Below are 24,365 nucleotides of genomic sequence, written 5' to 3'. Positions count from 1 at the left end.
CATCTCCTTCCGTAGGAGAAACAATGCTACCAAAACTCATGCTAAGTATAAGATTACTCAGAAACCGAATAGTGTTTTGGAACACTGACTGCAAGATACACCAATGCAATGAACCCAGGCTGCATTGCTAGAGACAGGCATGTGATCAGAAGACACACGAACCAGTATGTAGATACGAGCGCCATCATGTGACAGAGAGATCAGAGATGGGAATTACAACTGATCCTTGTCCCAGAATTAAACAGACAAATATGAGATAGTACAAATATCAAGCTGACAGAAAAAATGTTTGGTACGTTGTCAGACAGGAAGTAGGCATTTGTACGAATGGAGAAAAAGGCAGAAGAAAATTTAGTGGATATTTATCTGGAGAAATTATTAGGAATACAAACGCGTACCATGCATGCATGCTCTTCTTCTTTTTTTTTTTTAACAAAGAAATAGAGAAGCATGGTGAATATTTGCAAGATTTTGGCCAATTTTAGAAAATCATTCTGGACAGCAAAATTAAAATTTAAAATTCAGGAAAGATATTGATGTTTATCCCTTTTGTATATTTTACATTTCCAAGCCAATTTTCTTTTAGAAGTGAGTCAATAACTATATTTTAAATAAGAGGTTAATTTGAAAGAAGTTAAATTGATGTGAACCATTTAGGACTCCAAAATGTTTGTTGCATCCGATTGTAGCCCCCAAATGTGGAATCATCTGAATTGACAAGAGAGACAAAGTAGAAGCCGTTGGATAGAGGACATAACCCAGTACGGTATTGCCAAGCTGCTTTCTCTAGCATGGCTGCAGTTGTAACCCATATGAGGGAACTTCTGGGAGCTTGTAGAGCAGCTAGTTGAAAGTGGAGGTTTTTCTTGATATTTCCAGAAGGGCAGAAATATTTTCTTCTTCCTGCGTTCTTCATCTGACCTAAGGGTTAATATAAGGCTAAAATGACTTGCTTGAGCTGAGAGGAGAATCCGGTGGGGTGACTTCAAGTATACTTGTTCACATTTGTTTTGAAGGAGAGGCTACATCAACTAGTAGTTAATCTGGAGTTTGCTGCTCTAAAATTCCCAGCAAGTTATTTCAGAGGTTCTCCGTGCTTCAGAAGGAAAGTCTTCCTGCTCTTCTAAGGAATAATTTGCACTAAGATTGGCTGTAGAGACCCAATGGCAAGCTCAGGCAACAAGTATCATATCATAGAATCACAGAATATCCCGTGTTGGAAGGGAGCCACAAGGATCACTGAGTCCAACTCTTGGCTCCACACCAAATCCCCCTGACACATTATATGCATTCCATATATATAAGCCCATGTTACAGATACCATGACTGAACACCAGCACTGAGGACTCCGGTATCTGAAGTTACCGATATTTTTCTTGGATATTAACTAGACTGGAGAAGAATTCTCTGACATAATTGTGATGTTTACTAGCTAGAAGCCTGGTCTAAGCTCAGCACTCATGTTCTGCCTGTAGCTGGGAGAGCAGCTTACTTCCTCTTTTTCTCTGAGAGGCGTCAAGTACAAGCAGGGTGAATTTCCCTCAAAGACAAAAAACCTCACAGGTCTTCATGTAGCATGTGTAGGGAGTATCAAAGCGAGATATTTTTGCACTGAAATCAGTCACCAGGATTCTACTGAACAATAAACAGAAATGGGAACTTCTGGTATGCAAGGGCCCCAACCAATCTGGCCTTGAGTACCTCCAGGGATGGATGGGGCATCCACAGCCTCTGCGGGCAGCTGTTCCAGTACTTCACTTCTCTCGTAGTAAGAAACTTCCCCCCGACATCCAACCTAAATATTCCCTCTCTCAACTTAAAGCCATTTCCCCTTGTCCTGCAGTTATCTACCCTTTCAAAGAGTTGATTCCCCTCCTGTCTGTAGGCTCCCTTTAGGTACTGAAAGGCTGCAGTGAGGTCACCCTGCAGCCTTCTCTTCTCCAGGCTGAACAAGCTCAGCTCCCTCAGCCTGTCTTGGTAGGGGAGCTGCTCCAGTCCCTTGATCATCTTCGTGGCCCTCCTCTAGACCTCTCCAACAGCTCCCTGACTTTCTTGTATTGGGGGCTCCAGACCTGGATGCAGCACTCCAGATGGGGCCTCACAAGAGCAGAGTAGAGGGGGACAATGACCTCCCTGTCCCTGCTGGCCACCCCTCTTCCTACCAGAATACCATTTGCTTTCCGAAACTCATTTGAACTCTCTTTGGCATCTGCGCAAGCATGAAATTAGACTAGAAATGACTGCTCTCCTCCATAGAGGGGATTATATCAGGTGCCTTGATGATTAAATCTGAAGCAGAAATTAACAGGTTTTTACTGTTTATGGTTCATTCAGATGTCTGTTGGAGGGGGCTGAGAGCAGGTGTCAGAAAGCAGAGAAGAGATGAAGTTGTGAGTTCTGAAGACTACTTTTAGTGATAGGAGCTGGATCTGGCCTTTATTCAAAATCTGAGCTTGTTATTTAAATCACTTTTATAGACAACGTACCTGGAAAGTGCTCTTTTGGATACTGATTTTAGTTTGCAGGCCACTGCCTGGGCCACCCACCAGAACAAAGTAAATGCTACATCCGTTGGGACAACAGGTGTCATTGCTAGAGACTTTTCCTATCTACGTACATAAGTTACCACTTATGTACACCGCTTATGATGGGGGATGAAACAAATGTTATAACAAAGATGCTGACTTTTCAAATATTCCTCTACTTTTTCAGATTTACTTAGTTGCTTGCAAGGCCAGAGGTAAAATCACAATAATTTATTCTTATATGCTCAGTAAAAAGGGCCTGATATTGTATGGATGTAACAGCAAAGGAATGCTAAAATAGCACATCTTTTTGAAAGGCATTTAACTTCTTTCAGAAAAACCTCTTAAATTATTCACAGGGTAACACTTATTTCCTGTGCAGCTATGAGGAACTCATGAGCTGGACAGAGAGAAGATCATCTGCTTCCCAAGTAGCCTCTTGTTGATGCATTTCCTCAGGCTTTGCTTGACCTTCTGATTCCTCAAGCTATAGGTGAAGGGGTTGATCATAGGCGTAACAACTGTGTAAGAGAGGGAAACCATTTTCTTCATATTGCTTGAGAGGCTGGACCTAGGACGCAAGTGAATGATGCCTGCTGTGCTGCAGAAAAGAGTTACTACCACCAAGTGAGCTGCACATGTGGAAAAGGCCTGCCTCTGGCCCACGGCTGAAGGTATCTGAAGAACAGCATGAATAATGAGAAGGTAAGAAATAATGATCAGTGAAAAGGGGATCATCACTATTATGACTGTAGCAATAAAAATCAGTAGTTCAAACAAAGCTGTGTCTGCACACACCAGCTTCAACACGGGAGAAACATCACAAAAGAAATGATCCACCTTGCTTCTCCCACAGAAGGGCAGAGTAAACAGCCACGTGGGGAAGAGCAGAGCAACGGGTATCCCAGAGAGCCAAGACCCAACAGCCATCTTGAAGCAGAGGTCCCTGTTCATCATGGTGCCATAATGCAGTGGGTGGCATATTGCCACTTGTCAGTCATAAGCCATTACACCTAAGAGAAAGCACTCACATGTGACAAAAAGTACAGCACAACTGAGTTGCAAGGCACAAGCTGTGAAGGAAATAATTTTTCTCTCCCCCAGCAGAATCAAGAGCATCTTGGGGACAATGCTCAAGCTGTCGCAGATCTCTGTCAAGGCGAGATTCTTTAGGAAATAGTACATGGGAGTATGCAGGGCAGAGTCAATGGCTGTGATCACCACAATTAGAGAGTTACCTGTCATGGTGGCCAGGAATGTGACAGAAATCACTATGGAAAATAGGACTGCATCTTGCCATGTAGGACAAACCCCCAACGTAAGAAGTGAGTAACAGTGGTTTGGTTTCCAGGCTTCGTTTCCTCAAGAATTCTCATCCTAAAAGAGAAAAAAAAACCACCTACACCACAAAAGGATTAGTAGCTTGGGATAGACCTGTGGTCTCAGAAGTACTTACAGCTGCAAGTAATACGGGGCATAAAACATGAGATGAGGCTTAAGATTGGATATGACTGTGATCTCTGAGTGAAAGACCTCTGCTGGGGAAGCCGTACAAGAACATCCTTATAGTCACAGGCTGAGAATCATCTGTAACTTAGGTGCAAAGAAGATGAACCTACAAACTTCCAATAACCGTTCTGTGCTTATGTTCTACAGAAAGAAGTAGATACCTCCAAAGTTCAGGTTATGTTATCATATGAGTGAGATCTGTGGTCAGCCAGAAGAATTTCAGATTCAGTCGGCTGGATGTCTCTCTGTTAACCTCAGTGTCTAAATGTCACCTGCACGTGAGCTAGGCGACCTAGAAACAATTTGTATTTAACAAGGAGAAATTCGGCACAATACAGAAACACAATTCCTAAGATGAATGTCCAAAGATGCTCGGATTGGTGGTATCACTTATGATGAAATTCAAGACGTAGTGAACAAACAGTTGGATATCTGGAATTAAGTGAAATTCACTTCGTGCTTGGTTCTCAAAGCTAGGTGATACGGCTATCTTTGTGAGTTTCCACCTACTAACTTTACTCAAGCAATGGTGACCTGACTATTATTTTCATTATCAACTCTACCTGCAGAAATACAGAACAAATCTAACCAAGCTTAAATCCGTACAAATATTCACACACTTACACTTTTTTCATCAAATGATATAAAATCCATATCCCGATTTTTAACTTGAAGTAAGCTCTTAGAAGTAAGAAGATGCTCTCTATCAGACAGTAGTCTGCATAATGTGATCACTAGCATCTGCTCCTTGCTGCCATTTTCTTGGGACTTAATCGCCTCGTCAGATCTGCCAGTGAGTTTATTTGTCCGGGAAGCATCCTGGTTTTTCAACCAAAGTCTGCTTGGCTCATACTTGAGAGATACAGACGCAATAATAGAATATATATATGTATTTCTTTTCTGTACTTATACCATTTGGAGTGAGATAATCTGGCAGAGAGGGTCTGAACATCAGCTTTCTTTTTTGTAAACAACAGAAAGAAGAAATAAGCATTTAGTCAGTGTGATTAATCTTCCTCAACCATAGACATTTAAAATAAGACAAGCTACTCATGTGAGGGAGATTTTATTTCTCTATGACAACCAGGGTGATTGAGATATAAAAATCTGTACTGCTAGTGCATAAGGGTAGGTTGGATAGATTCCTTTTGGATATGTTCTCAGCAACTCCTGACTCCAATTAGAGAAATAAACCATGCAAACACACTTATGTTTCGTTTTGCCTTAGAAGCCAACCAGCAATGAAGAACAGAAATTGAAATATTACCTTAGGATTCCAAAATGGGTTGAATTCTCTCTCTCTCTCCAGTAGGGATAATAATTCCAAAGACACAATGGAAGAAAAATTATCAATACAGAGGAAAAATGAAATTAGTTTCCCTGTGTAAGAGACAGTATCTCTTCCCTGATTTCAAAGGCTGCTACAGCTAAAGGGAGGAGGTATTTGAGTTTTCCTGTGCTCCCTGTAGGCTCAGGTTTCCAGACAGTGGTATGCTGTTAGGATGAAATCATGTCTTAAGTGTTCTCTTTTAAATCCCTGGTTTATATAAACGTCTTGTGGTTTAACCCCAGCAGACATTTATGTACTGCACAGCCACTTGCTCACTCTCCCCAGGTGAGATGGGGAAAAGAAGGCGAAAGGTGAAAATGCGAGAGCTCATGGGTTGAGATAAAGACAGTTTACTAGGTAGAGCAAAAGTTGTGCAAGAGCAAAACAAAGTGCTTTGTGTGGTAGTTAAACTTTGGACAGCTACTGGAGTCCTATGCAGCCATTCTCTCACTGCCCCTTCCCAACAGATCAGCAGGAGTAAATAAGCTGAGAAAGCTTGTGGGTCAAGGCAAGGACAGGGAGATCACCTACCAATTGCTGTAATGGGTAAAGCTGACTTCACTTGGGGAAAATTAACTTATTGCCAATTAAAATAGGCTGGATGGTGAGAAACAAAGCCAAAATAACTTTCTCCCACCCTCTCCTTTTTCCTCGGCCCAACTTCACTCCATCATTGACAGCTCCACTTGCTCCAGGTGACACAGGATGGGGAATGGGGATTGTGGCCAGTTCATAACAGCTCCTCTCTATTGCTCCTCACAGTGCTTCAGTACGGGTTCTTCAGGGTAAACGTGCTCTAGGGTGGGCTCTCCACGTGCCCCAGTTCCTTGAAGGAGCAGTCTGCTTAAGGGGTTGAGGTCAGGCAGAAGTTGTTTATTTCTCTAGAAATACGTGAGAGTGCAGGGAAGCAGGGATTGAGCCCTCTCTCATTGAGGATGTTGGCATAAAAGAGAAGTACTGGGCCTTTCATATGCTTACAGCAGATGTAAACTGCTTTGTGAAGGTGACTGATACTGTCAGAGCAGCATCTATCTAGAATGACCCTCAGCAGAAGTTCTTTGTGTTCCTGATGTACCAGAGATTGCAGCTGTGTGGCTAGACATAGCTCATGCGGTTCATCCAGCTCTTAAGATACTTGACCTAATTTTGAGGCTAGAGAGACCAGCTTCCATCCTAACAAACACACAAGCTAAGTTTCTTTCTCAGTAAGATATACCTGAGGTTAATTTTGTCCTGCTCTAGGTCTGCAATTCTTTAAGCCAGTGACAGACAGACAGGCAACTGATTGTAGCTGTTACCTGAGATAGGTAGCTTGTCTAAAGCAAATGAACCCTCTGGTTTCTTTTGCTTTTGAGATAATTCTGCTTCTTTTGCAGAGGTTGTGAAGAACCACTCCTTCATTGTCCCTTGAACCCCAAGGGTTCTTAGTCTCTGCCTGTCTCTTCAGAGCATTCCTCCAGTTTGTGGTATATGTGTGCATGCATGTGTGTGGGTATGAGTTCCATGTTTGTGCATCAGTGCACAGTGTTTACACGATGAAGGTGCGTGGGATAATTAGAAATGATTATCTTTCAAATACTTGTGCTCTGTCTGAGCATGCAGAAATGCAGTCCAGAAAGCCAAAATCCAACCAGAATTGGGAAAATGTGGATCCACTGCTGAATGGTTCAGGGTGACACAGGACATGGAAAATGTTGAGATAGCCAGTATTCTTTGACTTGATCTTTGCTAGCAAGACAGTCTCTGGGAATCCCAGGCTCCAAAGAGCAGGGGTAGATACTGGAGGAAAGAAGAGAGGTGTTTGAAGAGGATCAGGCTAGGGAGCACTTAAACTGACTGGATGTATATAAGTCCACCCTGCCAGAATGAGCCCATGAGTGCTAAGGGTGCTGGCAGATGTACTTATATGGCCACTCTTCCTGGATTGCTAGAATGGATTGGATTGGAAAAGACCTTAAGGATGATCTAATTCTATGTCCCCTGCCATAGGCAGAGATGCCTTCCACGAGACTAGCTTACGCAGAGCCTCTATTCAACATTGCCTTGAATGATTCTGGGGATGTGGAATCCACAGCTACTCTGGACAGTTTGTTCCAGTGCCTCACAACCCTTCATAGTATGGTATTTCTTTCTTATGTCTGTTCCAAATCTATCCTGTTTTAGTTTAAATCCATTCCCCTTTGTCCTATCACTACACTCCCTGATAGAGAGTCTGTCTCCATCGTTTCTGTAAACCCCCTGTAAGTATCGCAAAGTCACTCTTAGGGCTTTCTGGTGCCTTCTTTTCTCTATGCTAAACTACCCCAACTTTCTTGGCGTTTCTTCATAGGAGAAGTGCTCCAGTCCTATGATGATCTTTGTGGTCCTCTTCTGGACCCACTTCAATAGATATTTCCTATGCTACAGTTCCCTGTCCAGGATGCAGTACTCCAGGTGGGGTCTCATAAGAACGGAGTAGAGGGAGAGAATCTTCTTGGATTGCTAGCTACACTTCTTTCGATGCAGCCCACGATATGGTTGACTTTTGGGTTTCAAGTGCACGTTGCCAGTTCATGTCAAGCTTTTCATCCTCCAGGAGTACTGGCTTCCCTCCTCAGGGCTGTTCTCAATCCAGTCTTTGCCAGGTTACATTCATGTTTGGAATTGCCCTGTGCCATGTGTAGAACCTTCCACTTGGCCTCGTTGAAATTCATGAGGTTGCATGGGCAACTTGCTGGGGGTGTGCTCAATTCCAATGTCCATGTTGCTGACAAGGATGTTGAATAGTTTCAGTCTCAATACTGACCACCTAAAGAGCACCAGTCATCAGCTGTCCTCCCGTGGACATTGAGCTGTTGACCGCAACACTTTGAGTGCAGCCATCCAATGAACTCTTGGTCCACTCAGTGAGTAGTCCATTTGTCACATCCATGTGTCTCTTTTAGAGTCAAGGATGTCATGTGGGACAGTATCAAATGCTTTGCACAAGTTTAGGTAGATGACATTTGCTCTGGAAATCCAGTTGCTCTGGAAAATCACTGATCTGTTGTGGTGGTTGGAAGAAATGCTCAGACTGTGGAGGAGGATCATGTAACTCCTAGATTCAAAAAAGGTATGAAAGAGGACTCATTGAAGTACAGGTCAGTCAGCATGATCTCGATCTCTGTGAAGGTGATGAAGCAGCTAGACTTGAAATCCCATTTCCAGATATATGAAGGACGAAAAGCCTACAAGAGTACTGAACTTTAGTAAGGAGAGCAGCAGGCGAAGAACGACCCCAAGCAACAGGACATGCTGGGGACTGCTCTGATGGGAAACAACCTGTCAGAAAAGGCCCTGGTGGTCCTGATAGACCCCGAGTAAACCAAGGCTCAGCTATGTTCCTTTTGGGGCAAAGGTCAGCTGCTGACTTGAGACGATCCTCTGTCTCTCCAGTATCTGATCCTACAATTACAGCTTGAAGCTTATCAGTGGTCTCACAAACACACATATTCTGAATAGAGAGTACCTTAAGTGGAAATTATTTGGAAATTGAGTTGAATAAGATGAAAGAATAGAGGGCACTGATCATAGAATCATAGATTTACCAATGTTGGAAAAAACCTCCAAAATGATCCAGTCCAAAGATCCACCTACCACCTTCTCCACTAAACCATGTCCCTCAGTACAACATCTGAATGTTCCTTGAACACCTCCAGGGACTCCACCAACTGTATCCTGGGCTGCATCAAGAGAAGCGTGACCAGCAGGTTGAGGGAGGTGATTCTGCCCCTTTACTCTGCTCTTGTGAGACCCTAGATGGAGTGGAGTACAGCATTGAGTTCTGGGGCCCACAACACAAGAAGGACGTTGAGCTGTTGGAGCAGGTCCAGAGGAGGGCCACAAAGATGATCAGAGGGCTGGAGCACCTCCCCAGCGAGGACAGGCTGAGAGAGCTGTGTTTCTTCAGCCCAGAGAAGAGAAGGCTCCAGGGCGATCTTATAGTGTCCTTCCACTATATAGTGGCCTGAAGGGGGCCAACAGAAAAGCTGGGGAGGGACTTTTTATAAGGGCGTGTAGCAACAGGACAAGGGGAAATGGCTGGAAAGCAGAACAGAGTAGATTTAGATTAGATCTTAGGAAGAAATTCTTTACTGTGAGAGTTCTGGGACACAGGAACAGGTTGCCCAGAGAGGTTGTGAATGCCCCCTCCCTGGAGGCATTCAAGGCCAGACTGGATGGGGCTGGGGCAGCTTGGTCTAGTGGGTGGTGTCCCTGCCTATAGCAAGGGTTTGGAACTAGATGGTCTTAAGAGACCCTTCCAATCCAAACCATTCAGCGATTCTTTGATTCTAGCACTAGGAGACTTGTGTAAAAAGTCCGTGTCAGTGTCCATTTTTTCTGTAAACTCTCTTTAAGTGCCAAAAGGCCACAGTGAGGTCTTCCTTGTCCTTGCTGAAGCCCTGCTGGTTATGCCATATCACCTTCCCCTCTTTCATGGGCCTTAGCATAGCTTCCAGGAGGATCTGCTCCATGAGTCAAGTTGATGAAGTTAAGAGTGCCAATGAAGCTTCAACCTGTTTAAAAGTAGTAGCATGCAGTATGGCTGTTTTGTGTAATTTTTATTTTTTTTTAATATCATTGAGATGTAAGAGGCTGTAGGACATCACCATATCAAATAGGCAGTAGATGCTGTTACTTTCCATCTTTCTCCTGAGACATCCACTATGTGTATATGTCTCTTACTTTTTTTCATTTTCTTTAAACAAAATTTTATCTCTTGCAGAGTTCTTCACCTTCTCAGATATGAAGTTATTCCTCTTTTTCTTGTTTTGACCTTACTGATGGTATCTTTAGAATTTCTCCAGTTTTCAGTTGTCCAGCTGCTCTTCAAAGGTGCCACCTGCACCCCTCAAGGATGCCCCTGGTTCCCAAGCCAAGTTCCAAGCTACAAAGACAAAGTTCCCAGGCCTGGTTCCAAGGCAGATTCTCAGTCTGAACACATTTTCAACTGGCAGTTGATAGCAGCCATTTTATGGCAGTATCTTCTCATTATAGTCAGGTTATATCTGTAGCTGTTCCCATCAGGAGGTAGGTGATCAAAAAAGCCAGATGTGTGTCATGGGAAAAATGCCGAGTGCATCTGAGGCTGCATTGACTAGAGCACAGGCAGCAGGTGGTGGAGGAGGGATCATTCTGCTTCTGAGATCCCACTTGGAACAGTTGTCCAAGTTTGGACTACCCAGTACTGGAAAGACATTGTTTAGTGGAGTGGATGCAGTGGAAGAACACAGTGACAGCGTGGTGAAGAGTGATCTATCTGACACACATGAGGGAAAAAGAGAGTCTGGGAGACTGGATTTGCTTATCCTTTGGGAAGGAAACTTTACGGGAGATCCTGTTGCTTACTGAGACTACTTTGTGCAGCGTGGGTGTAGACAGAGTGGAGGTAAATGCTTCTCTGGGGAGCATGGTGATGCAATGAGAGGTGATGTGTACAAGTCAAAGCATGGGAAATTTGGATTGAGTACTAGGGAATGGCAGGGCAGGGAGGTGATTGTCCTCTTAGACTCTACCCTTGTCAGGCCTCATCTGGAGTACTGCACCCAGGTGTGGGGATCCCAGCACAAGAAAGACATGGAGGTGTTAGAATGGCTCTAGTGGAGACCATGAAGATGCTCAGAGAGCTGGATCACCTCTCCTATGAAGAAAGCTTCCTCTTCTCCCCCCCAAATAGGAAATAAGTTAGGTGTAAGTCTTTTTCTTTGATTGGATATGTTAATCAGTTAACTAGATAAAAGATTAGTCAGCATCTGTGAAGTAGATGGGGTATGTTAGATAGATGTTAGAATGTTAGATACAGAAGACAAAAAATGTGCTTAGGAGGAATAGAAATAAGTGATTAGATCAGCTGTGGTCAACTGAGAATACTAGGCAGAACAGCAGACGTTGTGCGGCACACCTTGATGTCATAATGCCTTTTCCCAGATGGATCTCAGAGAGGAACAATTCAGTGCTTAAAAGCAGGTAGTAACATTTAAGAAACGGAAGCATTGATTCTTGATAGAGGATAACATCTCTGACTCCTCCAGTGTAGGTGGCTGACTAACATTTTGGTGAGTCAAGAATATTGTTAGATCTAATGTTTCAAATGCCTGTTATTCAGTAGGTTATGCTAAAAGCATATTCAGCCATATACAGTGAGTTTTTTTAGGGTGGATATTTATTGTATATAAACTGCCTTATGCTACATGTTTGCATTCTTTATGAAACCATTTTAAAGAGCATTTTGTTTGTTTATTTTCATGCTAGAAGAATAAGCTAAAGAAGTGTGAGAAAGAGAGTGGGATGGACGTATATCGTAATGACTTTTAAAACCGCGTACTCTCAATAAAAGTATTTGGTGGAATGAGCAAGAAAGAATGACCAAGAAATGTGTCTATCTTTGGTTTAGCCTCTCTGAAAAATTTTGGAAGCAATCTTTTTTTCACTAGTTTTATTCACCAGCATTAATCATCACTTTCCTGAAAGCACAAAGGAAAACAGTCATCTTGCAAAATTTGCAGTCTGTACTGGAAGCCACAGATACCTGTGCACTAGTAAAATAATCTCAGGGCTTTTTTTTATCCTTTTCTTGTTTTATTATGTACGGTCAGGAACTAAGCATAGTGCTAAGCAAACTTACCCCAAACAGAAAAGAAGTGAGAGCATTTTAGAAGATCAGAGATACTTTTCCTACAGCCTTAGATTTACCATCGTGGTGTTGTAAAGGACTGTACGCTGATTCCTGTCTCGTTCATGTGCTGTCACCCAACAAAAAGACATTGTTTAGCTCAAGGACATAGTTCAGTAACAGAAACAGTTTGTGATCACACACTAAGGCATCATCTTATACTCTCAGCAGTGTGCCAAAGAAATGATAATGTTTGTATGGAACCTTGTAGCACCTTTTGTTAGTTGCTTTTGAAAAAATCTTGAAAATTCTGCAATTTTTAAGAGCAAAGAACTATCTGGAAGCGATGGTAAATATTAGAAAGATGAAAGTTAAAATTGGCTGAAAGAAATGTAGGCACAGTAGTAGAAAGAAAGCATCAAGAATGATTCACCTTATGAATCTTCATGAATTGTGAGTTAATGAAGGTTTGTTGATGAAATCAAAGCCTGTTGCGGGGAGCTACAGATAGGCAGAACTGAAAAAGTGTGGCTGAAAATGAAGCAGCAGCAGCGTTTTATGTCTTACATATTCTTCTGCTATGCACAAATGGAAGGTTTTAATATTTACTTCCTGCAACATTTTCGTTCTTTGTTCTTGTTCTAGACAGAAAGAACACAATATAGTGACTTTTGTTCTTGTTAATTTCTCATGTTTCTACTTGATTTTATATTGGATTACAAGTGTTATGTTTTCCTCTTTTCTGTATTTCTTTGTATTAAAATAGAAGAGAAAAAAAGGAGTATTGTAATACCGGTATTCCTCACAGTGTAAAACCTTGACATTTTGCCTTTGATCTTTCTTGTTTTAGCAATGCTGAATCACACAGAAGTGAGCGAGTTCATCCTTTTGGGTCTCACTGACATCCAAGGGCTACAGTACTTTTTCTTCATCTTCTTCCTGTTGCTCTACCTGACTAGCGTTCTGGGAAATGGTGTCATTGTGACCATGGTCATATCTCAGCCCCGGCTCCACACACCGATGTACTTCTTCCTGGGGAACCTTTCCTGCCTGGACATTTTCTACTCTACAGTTACTGTTCCCAAGATGCTGACTGGTTTTCTCTTTGGGCGTCAGCCCATTTCTTTTGACGGGTGCTTGGCCCAGCTCTACTTCTTCCACTTCCTGGGCAGTACTGAAGCTGTGCTCCTGGCCACCATGGCCTATGATCGCTACGTGGCCATTTGCAACCCTCTGTGCTACACCCTTGTCATGAACCCAAGGACTTGTCTGCTGCTGGCCATGGCCAGCTGGTTCCTTGGTTTTGCACATGCCATGATGCATTCAATCATGACCTCTCAACTGAGTTTCTGTGGCCACAACCACATTCATCACTTTTTCTGTGACATCAAGCCATTATTGAACTTGGCCTGTAGTAGTACCAGCCTCTACATGACTCTCCTCAATGTTGTCACCACATCAGTTGCTCTAGGCCCATTCATTCTCACCGTCCTCTCCTACCTCTACATCATCAGCTTCCTCTTCCAGAAGGTCAGGTCCCAGGAAGGTAGATGGAAACCCTTCTCCACCTGTGCCTCTCATCTTACCGTTGTGGCACTATTGTACATACCGCTGTTCTTCAATTATACACCTCCGTCTTCATCCAGCTCCTCTAGAAGGGACATGCAAGTGTCTATTATGTACTGTGCCATCACCCCAGCTCTAAACCCCTTGATCTACACTCTTAGGAATCAGGAGGTGAGATCTACTTTGAACAAAACGTTAGGGAGAAAACTTTTTCCTGGTGGAAAGTGGCAAGGACAAGACTCATAACTTGGTTACTCCACTTCCCATATTTACAAGAGAAGAGGTCAAAAAGATTCTGTCTTACAAGAGATTGAAGAATACTCACTATGTCACGTGGAAGTTAATTAGGAGTTCACTGCTGAGATCTAAATTGGGAGATAGTCAAGACCTTGATGTTTCTTCTGTCATTTTACATGTCTTATCGTAACCAGTCTGATCTCTAGCTTCCAGAAAAGATGTATGTGTTTCTCTTGCAGAACCTGAGCAAAAGCAGACAGCACCGTGTAGTTATGCTGGATAATAAAAGGAATTAAGCTATTGCCTGATAGCTTTGTTTAGAAAGCTGAATGAATCTCCTCTCATCCAAACACTGGGTGTTTCAAGTAAGCAAGCATACATTACATTTTTGATGTTGCTTTGACTGAGAAAGATATTGTCTACATTTGACTTGAGTCAACTCTTGTGAGGCATCTGTATCTTTTCACTGAGCGTAAGGGGAGCCTTACTAATAAAGCCATATTAAAATGTAAACATAAAAGCAGTGGTGAGCACATGCAGCACATGTTTAGACAACTATGCAGGCAGTTCCAAAAGTAACACCAGGCTATATATGATTTCCTTGTGATCCAAATGCGACAGTCATCTCTCTTTCCGACTTGGTGTGCAGAATGGCTTTTGCCCACTGAAAGGCATGTGGGTTGCTCTGAAAGTAAAGCCTCCTGTTTTTTTCTGTGGCAAGTGCAACAAATAGAACGAGTATGATAACATTATTTGATAAATTCACAGCTATGAAACATTATTTTTCATCATTGGCACCACCATTAACTACACATTCTCGACAGTGATGATTGAGAGCCTGTATGGTGTCCTCCTTGTAAAAGTCTCCACTGCATCAGTGGAGGTGACCCTGCTGAACATCGCCACTGCTGAAATGTTCCACCAGCCCACTGTGGGGAAGAGCAATTGCATTGTGTATCACTTCTTTTGTATATTCTTTTATTATTATTATTATTTACTCTTCATTTTCAGTGCTTTTAATAATTTTAAGACATTTTAATTATGTCTTAATCTCAACCCATGAGTTCCTCTTTTTTCCAGTTCTCTACCCAGTGCAGAGTGTGGGCAGAGTGAGTGAATGACTGTGTCATACACAGGAGCCCACTGGATTAAACAGCCACTGCTTATATTGGACTTCTCTAGGGTGCCATCTTGTATACAAACAGTATGTACAGTATGTACGTCAGCAGCAGTACTGTGAAGAGTAAAACCTTGAAGTCCATAAGGCCTGGGAATCCTAACAAGAGAAACATGTTGGTTTGGGTGGAATTCTTCTCCTCCATTCAGAGAAGTGTAGAGCTGAGCACTGTATATTAAAAATAGACCAGGAAAAAAGAAAATGAATAAAGCGAAAAGGGGAATATTCCCACTGATGTGCATTGCTTTTTGTCCTCTCACGGGGGCACCAGTGAGAAGAGGCTGTCTCTCTCATGCTCCTTATTCTACCTGTCCACCCTCCCTCTGCAGGTTAATACCTGAAACCTGAAAATACCTCAGAAACACATGGATGGGATGCCCCCTGAGCCTTCTGTCCTCCACACAAACCATTCCTTGCTCCTCCAGCCTCTCCTCTTATCATGGAATCAGAGTGGGATTGAGCTTGGGAGGGACCACTGTCTTTCTCTTGCCTGGGGATAGTCTCTATGCTGGGGGAGTTGGCAGGTTCTCCCTCCTGTCTTTTCAGTGCTAAGAGATATTCTGAGGGTAGTGGACGCTGCTTTTCTTATCAGGGCAGCTGACCAATGGCAGCAAGACAAATGCAAATCAAAGTCCCTAGTTGTGCTTCAAAAATTTTTAATGAGAAGGAAAGAATGTAGTGGCACAGTACAGATTGGAATTTAAACAGTTTCAGGACCTTCTGAGGCTGAGAGAATGATCCATCCCTTTCGGTTATCAGAGACATTTGGGAGATGATGGCTTATGTTTGTGAATAGTTTCATTAGTGTGCAGTCCCTAAAGATAGCGACAACTCATGTCTCCTTGAGTGGTTCCAAGCTGAACAGTAATGACAGATTGATATGAGCTAGGGGAAAGTCTTTGTGGGCAGGAGTCAGAGTCACAAGGTCATTTCCTATGCTGACCACATTTTTTTTTTTTTTTTAACCAATGTTAAGGCAATATAGAGACATTAATTACAGGGAGAAGTAGAGTGGATAGTCAGACTTTTCTCTCTCATGTTGGCCCTGAGAGGGTTGTCTATAGCCATGTTCCGTGGTGACTTGTTCATGCAGTCAATTGTCTTCCAACCAGGGAAGAGGGAAGAGAGTTCAGGTGAGAAAGCACCTCAGAATGTAGGATTGCAATTACAGAGATGCCAATCTCCTCCCCTGTAGGTGATCCACACTGAAACTGATCTGTTCTGCAGCTTCTGTCTCTACTACCATGCCACCAGCTTCCACGTCTGACATCATGGGCCAGTGTAATAAAACAGCAATCATTACTTTCGGAGCAGTCCTCATAGCTTTAATCTTGGGGAATAAAGTGCCAGTAAGCACGTGACATGCTGCAATTCTGGTTTCAGCTGCAAGCAGAGTTTATTTTCTTCCTGGTAGGTGATATGACTCATAATGACTCATTTCAATATAAAGGAGGAAGCTGATTTTCAATTTTCTGCTATACGTCATCCAGTGTCTGTGTCCTGTGTCCTTGAGTGTAACACGAAGAAATGAAGAGTACTTGAGAATTCATTAAAAAAAAAAATAAATAAAATTAGTGAATGAGATTCTTATTGAGTATCTAAGAATTTGGTGGTAGGAATGGAGTGGATAAGAGTAGAGATAGAAAAAGTAAGTTTAGAATGATCTACATTTTTTTGTGGAACAGCTTCCACCTATCTGAAATTCACGTTCAATTTTCTTTTTGCTGATACTATGTCGTGTGTACCCTAAAACGTTTGGAAAAAGTGTCTTTCAGGTCCTTCTTAGAGCCAAATGATCTGAGCTTATGTCACCTAACAGAGCTTGTGATTATTGAAATGGAGATGAGGGTAGAAATAGAGTTTCCAAACAATTATAATCTGGAACAGAGGAACATGGAATTACAAAAGAAAGGCCCCTGTTGAAATTAAAAAAAAAACAAACAAAGAACACACAGAACACATGTGGAATCATGTGCTAGAATCACTGAAAAATAGGTTAGTGTTCGAACTAAAGACAACCTGGTAGCATTGTAGAGAGTATATTTTCCTTTATCTGTTGTGTTTGACATAGCCAACTTCAACTTTGTGAATTTCAAGAGATTCTGAGAGCTGTGGTGCAGTGTGCGTTAAAAGTAGCTCATTCCAGTGCACTAAAAGAGCTAGGCAATTCCTGCAATCCTGGGCAGGTGAGTGGAACGATTGCTGTTTATCCCCATCTCCCTTCCTTGCTAGTGGCAAACATGATCATGAATTCCCAATGGGTGCCTGCATATGCATACACACACACACACAGAGTCACAAACAGATCAGCATGGACAGAAGGACACTCTATTTACAAGTCTCCACATAACACAGACAGCGCGAATGCGTATCTTTACTAAGAGAAAATACCCTTAGTGAGCTTATGAGTCTAGCCCCCAGGTCTCTACATTTAGGGTCTCCCAGGCCACTGATCTTTTCAACATCTGTCTTGCAGAGTCCCTTCTGTGTATTTGGCAGATGGATATTGGACTCACGGTGTCTCCAGGGTGACTTGTTTTCCCACTCTGGTTGCTCCAGTTTTTGTCCCCTACACGTCTGACACTCCAGAGTCTGGTTTTCAGGCCTCTTGTCATTATCAGTGGCCTTATGTTCACTACCACACCACTTACACATATGCATATGCACAGATCAGAGGGAAAAAATTATGCCAGGAAATAGGCAACCTCTCTCAAGGCAGGACATTGTGCAAAGAAGTTGGAACCAGGCTTTTTCTAGCAATGCCCAGAGACAGGAAAGTAGACAACAGGCATCAGCTGAAACAAAGAAAAGTCTGTCAGGAAACACTTAATTACTGTGTGTGTGACAGAGCAATGGTGGATTGCTGAAGAGATACCCAGAGAGTCTCCCTCTGCAACATTATTCAAAAGCCATCTGGTCATGGTCCTGGATAACTGATACTAGATGGTCCTTCATGAAAAAATGGAAGTTGGATCAGTCAAACTCCAGAGACCCCTTATGACCTCAAGGATTCTGTCATTCTCTGGAGGGGGGGGGGGGAAATAATTAGCTCTGGTCCATATAGAGTTAACCCTTACATTTGCAGAGAAGAAATTATTTTGGAGACCTTAGAGATAGTGATTTTTACTGAGAGAGTTTTTTTAAATGCTTTCTTCAGTTCCTGATTCCTCAGGCAGTAAATGAAGGGGTTTAACATGGGTGTGACAATAGCATACACAGCTGACACAAGTTTATTCGTGTCATAAGAAGAGATTTTCTTGGGCCGTGCATACATGAAGAGAGTGGCTGAGAAGAAAATAATGACCACAGTTAGGTGGGAAGCACATGTGGAGAAGGCTTTCTTCTTACTTTGTGTGGTGGGGATGTGTAGGATTGTTGTGATAATTAGTAGGTAGGAGACAACAATGATGGAGAGAGGAACAAGCAGGATGAACAAGGCCAACACAAAGTCCACCATCTCTGCCACTGACATATCAGTGCAGGCAAGGTGTAGCACTGGGCTGATGTCACAGAAGAAATGGTTAATAACATGGGAACTGCAAAACTCCAACTGGGAGATGAAGGAGATCTTGATCAAGGACACAGTGAACCCAGTGAACCAGGAGAGAGCTATCAGGCATGCACACATTTGGTACGTCATGATGAGGAGATAGCGCAGTGGTTGACAGATCGCCACACAGCGATCGTACGCCATGGCAGAGAGAAGGACACATTCAGTGCACATGAAAGAAATGAAGAAAAAGAGTTGGGTCATGCATCCAGCAAAGGAAATGCTCCTGTCTTCTGCAATGAAATTTGCCAGAAGTTTAGGGACAGTGACGGAGATGTACCAGACCTCAATGAAAGACAGCTGACCAAGAAAGAAATACATGGGTTTGCAGAGTTCATGGTTTGTTTTGATCAGGGAAATGATGAGCACATTCTCCACAACCGTTACAATGTACATCAGCAGCAGTACTGTGAAGAGTAAAACCTTGAAGTCCGTAAGGCCTGGGAATCCTAACAAGAGAAACATGTTGGTTTGGGTGGAATTCTCCTCCATTCAGAGAAGTTTGTAGCTGAACACTGTAGCTTAAACAGAGACCTAGTAAATCAAGGAAAACAGAAAAAAGGGGAATATAGTTTAGAGGTATGAACTTTAAAGGCTTATTTTTCCTGTGAGAATTGAATAAAAGTTCAAAAGGCTGACTAGAATTTTTGTGATTAAGCTTTAGGTGCCTGCCTTTTTGTTTTTCTCTCTTAGCGGAAACAATAATACCTACCAACTTTCAGATGAGATTTAAAGCATCCAAAGTGAAGGTTCAAAAATAATAAGAATGCAGACGACTAGCGTAACTGTAGGCATCCACGTAGAAGACATTTGAAGTACATTCTGATTAATCCCACCCCTGATTCCCTTGTTCATCTTCATTCTAGTTGTTTGCTAAATGGCTAGTCAGTTTTTCAAAGGCATTAACAGGAGGTAGAGAAACCAACTGTTTAGTCTTTCCTACACTGTCATGTTAGAATGGTGATCTTGAAGGTATTGGACCATAACTGGAACATAAGAATAGGTCATTCTCTGACATTATTTTTGTCTGTTTCAAAATTAAATAATATTTCAATAGTTATTGGAAATATTACACAATGACACAACAATTATTCTTTGTGGATACTGACCACGGGTTTTCATACCGTCTTCTTTTCTAAATATTTTGTTTTCATGAAAAAGTTCACAAGAATCCTGTTAGTTCATTAGGCGAAAATCTGCAGAAAAACAGTTTCTAGCTCATTAAAAAAAAAGCAAGCACATGAATATGACCAAAATAACAGAAATTAATATCCATCCAAATTAAAACTCTCCAGATTACAGATGCAGGTCACAAAGATCTGCTGGACACTATCCTGCAAACCCAGTGCTGGAATCTGTATACATCCAAGGGCTGGGTAACTCTGTAGATTAGGATACACTTCTACGTAATTGTGGGTGCATTAAATTAATATTTACATACTATTTTTCTCCCCATTCACCAAATAGTATGATTCCTAGACTTTCAGTTATAATGTAGACAATTTCCCTTTTCAGATCAAGTGAATTGCTTTTAAAAGGACCCAATAACAATTAGGCCATTAGCAGCTCCAGTGATTGCACTGCCATCATTTTATTTCCAGAAAGGTAGGAGCAGCCTCAGCACACTGCAAAGTCCAACATTTCTAGAGGAAAATTTCTGACACTAAAATTCACTTCACAGTGATTTCTCTTAACCTATAAAGTCCATTTGAAAGCACTGCCTCATTAATATTAACATCAAAACGTGGATAATATTCCTGTTTTCACTTCACAGTTTTGCTTGAATATCAATGCAGTATAAGCTTCTGTATCAAAATATAACTCAGACGTGTACCTGTTAAGCATGGATATTACAAAGCAGAATTTAGCATCTTTCTGTATTGCATTCAGCAAACCAACTCGTCTCCTCATTTATGCCTCGTAGGAGTATGCGTAGACAATTTCTCCAAAATGAAACCATGGTAACTGCATGCAATAACTTACCAGACTTAGTCTTTGTGAAGTTCACCAGCAGGGTGGAAGGAAACCAAAGCTTGAGACTTGCCATCTGAGGATCAATCAGCTGTTCGTTGGACCCATCTTTTGATTCGTCACCAAGCCTTTGTGTCCTTTTGTTATTCTTGAAATCATACATGGAAGAGAAATTGGAAATGTCTTGTTGTAGTCATGGTTCTACAATCTTTGTTGAATCTCTGACAGTCTAGACCAGGCTGTGAATGCTTTTTGAATACAGGAGCGTAGTTCTACACGGAGGCTTTTGAGACCCTGCCAGCAAGCTTTCAGACCGTTTCCTGGAGGGTTTGGTCTCTGGAGAGATGGCAGCAAGAGTGACTCTTTTTTTTTCCTCCCCTGCCGTGTTAATCACCGCATTTGCATTTGTAGGCAGGTCTCAGATAGCAGTGGCCCAGTAGCTGTTTCCTGAGCTGGAAAACAAAATCCTTGAATCAATCTGTTGAATATATGCTGGCATTGTCTGAGTTGTAGATACTGTCTGTCCCAAGCTGTCCGTTCTCTATATCTCTCCCACTCTCCCACGCTGTTCCAGTCCTGCACCAAGGATCTGCATGGCAAATGTAGACTTCTGTCAAAAGTTAATACCACCTTACATTCCAAAGAGTCTGGAGGTGATAGCTGGATGTCACCGTCTCCCTATCAAGAGTCCCCACCCCACCGCTCACAGCAGATCATGAATCTCTTCACATATATAAAGGAAAGCATTAGGAGACTAATTTCTCTGCTGAGTGTTACCAACACAAAACTGCCTTTGATTCTTTCCTGGAAGCAACAGAGAGGGGTGATGACTGAAATCCTCACCTGTGGCCAAATATGCCAGGTGGCATATGATATACAAATCGCATGGTGTTTAACCTCAACAGTACTTCTCTCCCTGAGGATGTTCCTTTGTTGCAGCTACTTCTGTCACTCTACGATCTTAAGTGGGTCGAAGCTTTGCTAGTTATCTTTAACGCACCTTTTTGATCTTGCTTCTCCCCCACTTCTATGACGGATTTCCATGTCCTTGCTTCTGATAACCTGTAGGTAACAGATGGAAAACTCTTGAATAAGTTGTCGTCTATCATTTCTGCATATTGGTCTTATTTATCATACTGCACTTCCTATTGCTGATACTCATCGCAGCCCTTCTGCTCACCTTCTCAACTGTGACCACCTCTTAGCTGTGCTCTGCATATGCACAGCCAGTGCCAGAATCACCACCACCTCCACACTGACAGCTCAACACCGCCATCCAAATATTGTTGCACCACAGCCAGTAGAAAACAGTATCCATTCTCATCCAGTGATGGATATGAATGCTTTTGCACATCACCTGGCTTTTTGGACCTTCCTCAGGCCCTGGGCATTCCTTGCAGTGGTGGCAAAAACCTTTGGACAAGCCTATTCCACCAATACAAACACTCTCTGGTCTCCCTCCTGGTCTCTGTATTTGTCTTGTGAGACAAGGTTTTGATAGTAGGGATGGATTCTGTGAGAGGTGTTCACAGACGCTATCAAATCGATAAGAGCCAGTTCTGAAAAATAGACCTGTCCCTCTCCAAAGCTCAGCCAATAAGCAGTGTCAGTTGTGTCTCCATTTTGCACTTTCCATAGACTTCTCTCACTTCTGCAACAGTCACAGCAAGAGCTGGCATGGTAGTAGCAGGGAAGAAGCAAAGTGGGGACTAAAACTCCAGCTGCCAAATACCACCATCAGTGTTTGTCTCCACAGAGCTGCCCTTGCCCTTGTTTCCTTGGAAGCAGCAGAGAGGCTATCTTTGGAGTTGTCACTGAGTTATCTCTAGATCTGTCTGTGTCTGTGGCAGGGGAACAGCAGGCCCACAGGCCCTCTGCTCTGAAAAAGTGGGGCAGGGTGGTTGTTGATGGTTTACAGGTCGGTTTGACCTGGCTCTGTGACTAATGGTGCAGGGGAACCCACAGAGCCACACCCTGGGTAAGGGGAAGGGAGAAAGTAGGGAAGGATAGGGAGATGGGAGATGGGCCCAAAAACAAAATAGCAGCAACGAGATGAGGAGTAAAGTTAATTTACTAAATATGATGCAAGATAACACAGTCTAATACACTGTAATTGGAATTGAGGCTTATAAATAAAATAAAATGTGAGAGAGTGTGTCCAAACCTGAGCTCCTTAGTCTAAAGCTAAAGGCGAGATGGCTGGGGAGCATGCACAGATGAGACGAATCAGAAGTGAGGGCTGTCTCATGACTTGCAAGCAGTTTTATCTTTTCCTCTGAATGGAAAACGGAAACGCAAAGTCCTCTGGGGTGTGTAGTTCTTCTTCTCTTCTGAGAAACAGGTAACCATAAAATTGGCAGTCCATGGAACTGGAGCATTAACTCTTTACCTCCCAGTGCTCTACATGATGTTATGATGTGGAATACCGATAACAAAAATCGTAAAACCATAAAGGGAGTAAAACCAGCCTCTCTGGCAAGACAAGTCAGACGACAGTGTGAGGCCAAGATGCTGAGAGGTGTAGGTGCAGCCTTGGTGTTCCGTCTCTCAGTGCCTATGTAAGCCTGGAATTGAGTGTCTGATGTGGTCAGTGCACGCAATGTCTGAAGGCACGGACTCAGATGCATGAATGATTAATATTATTTATTGCAGGTTCTAACATCCCTATATTCCAAGTTCCCTCTTGTAAATTTCTATTCCCGCCAACATGTCGACAGAGCACTTAACAAGTCTCCTACATGTCTAGACGCTAACTGACTGAGCAAGTACTCATCCTATCAGAGTGACAAGTTGCTTTCAAGCACTTCTTCTCCAATCAAGATCATCACCACAGGGAGATTTCACACCCCACCTATCTTCTGCTCTTGTCTCCTGGAGACAGCCTTTGTTCTCAGCGTCCTCCGCTGGGGGACCCTGTCAAATTTGTTTTTCAGTCTCTATTGTGAATGTTCTCTTGAACCCCCACAAGTGCCAGTCCCATCCACTGGGCTTTAAGCGCCACCTGTTCCTGGGAGTCCCAGGGAGCTGCTCAGCCATTGCCAAGACCATGTGATGATCCCAGCAGAGCTGGCTGAATCATGTACTGGTGGCTGAGTGGTGAAGGCAATGAAATAGAAATCCTTTAGGATTTCCATACAAGGGTTCAAATATTATCAGAAATCATAGAGAAGTTTGGGTTGGAAGGTACCATAAAGATCACCCAGTTTTAATTGTGCTGCTATGGGCAGGATTGCCTCCCCCCAGGTGAGGCTGCCCAGGGCGCTATCCTACCCAGCCTGGATTACCTGCAGGGATGGGGCACTTTCTAATTTTCTGTGTGGTAACACAGAATACTTTGGTTTAAAGATGTGTCAGCCCCCATTGCAGACCCTGCGTCCCGTCCCCCCATCGGGGATGGGACAGAATGTATTTTCCTGAGGAGGCTGTTCAGAGCCGTGTCTGGGGATATGTTGCTTTTACAATGAGACAGACTGCTCAGTATTCCTGGAAAGCTCTTTCCCATCTTTGTCGAACTTCACAGAACACAAGGAATACTGTGTGTGGCGTTCTGTGGATTCCCACTGATGTGCATGGCTTTTTTGGCCTCTCTCAGGGGTACCACAGAGAAGAGGCTGCCTCTCTTGTGTCTTCCTGCCCACCCTCCCTCTGCACGTATTAAACACATGGACGGGATGCTCCCTGAGCCTTCTGTCCTCCAGACAAACCATTCCCTGCTCTTCCTGTCTCTCCTGTTAGAACACATCACAGAAGCACAGAGTAGTTGGGCTGGGAGGGGCCACAGCAGGACATGTTGTCTTTCCCTTACCAGGGGATGGACTGGGTGCCAGGGGAGAGGGCAGATTCTCCCTCCTCTGTTTCCAGTGACAAGA

General features: G+C 43.0%; 3 protein-coding genes across 3 annotated transcripts; 1 reads left to right on the top strand and 2 right to left on the bottom strand.

The window, feature by feature from the left end:
- Positions 1-2,918: 2,918 nt before the first annotated feature.
- LOC104912746 (olfactory receptor 10A7-like) lies at positions 2,919-3,901 on the bottom strand. The gene is given in 2 exon segments (XM_010717104.2): positions 2,919-3,814; positions 3,817-3,901. Coding segments are annotated over 2 exon segments (981 nt in total).
- Positions 3,902-6,452: 2,551 nt separating this feature from the next.
- Positions 6,453-13,807, top strand: LOC100550249 (olfactory receptor 12D2-like). Its single transcript, XM_031555194.1, has 2 exons — positions 6,453-6,459; positions 12,837-13,807. Exon 2 carries the CDS (start codon positions 12,848-12,850, stop codon positions 13,805-13,807), a length of 960 nt encoding a protein of 319 aa, XP_031411054.1. The 5' UTR covers positions 6,453-6,459; positions 12,837-12,847.
- Positions 13,808-18,048: 4,241 nt separating this feature from the next.
- LOC100550096 (olfactory receptor 6B1-like) lies at positions 18,049-19,017 on the bottom strand. The gene has a single exon (XM_003209291.1). It carries the CDS (start codon positions 19,015-19,017, stop codon positions 18,049-18,051), a length of 969 nt encoding a protein of 322 aa, XP_003209339.1.
- Positions 19,018-24,365: the final 5,348 nt, after the last annotated feature.

This window comes from Meleagris gallopavo, chromosome 12, assembly GCF_000146605.3.
Source record: "Meleagris gallopavo isolate NT-WF06-2002-E0010 breed Aviagen turkey brand Nicholas breeding stock chromosome 12, Turkey_5.1, whole genome shotgun sequence".
In the NCBI taxonomy this organism is placed as follows: Eukaryota; Metazoa; Chordata; class Aves; order Galliformes; family Phasianidae; genus Meleagris; species Meleagris gallopavo.
This window is presented reverse-complemented; position numbering and strand designations above follow the sequence as displayed.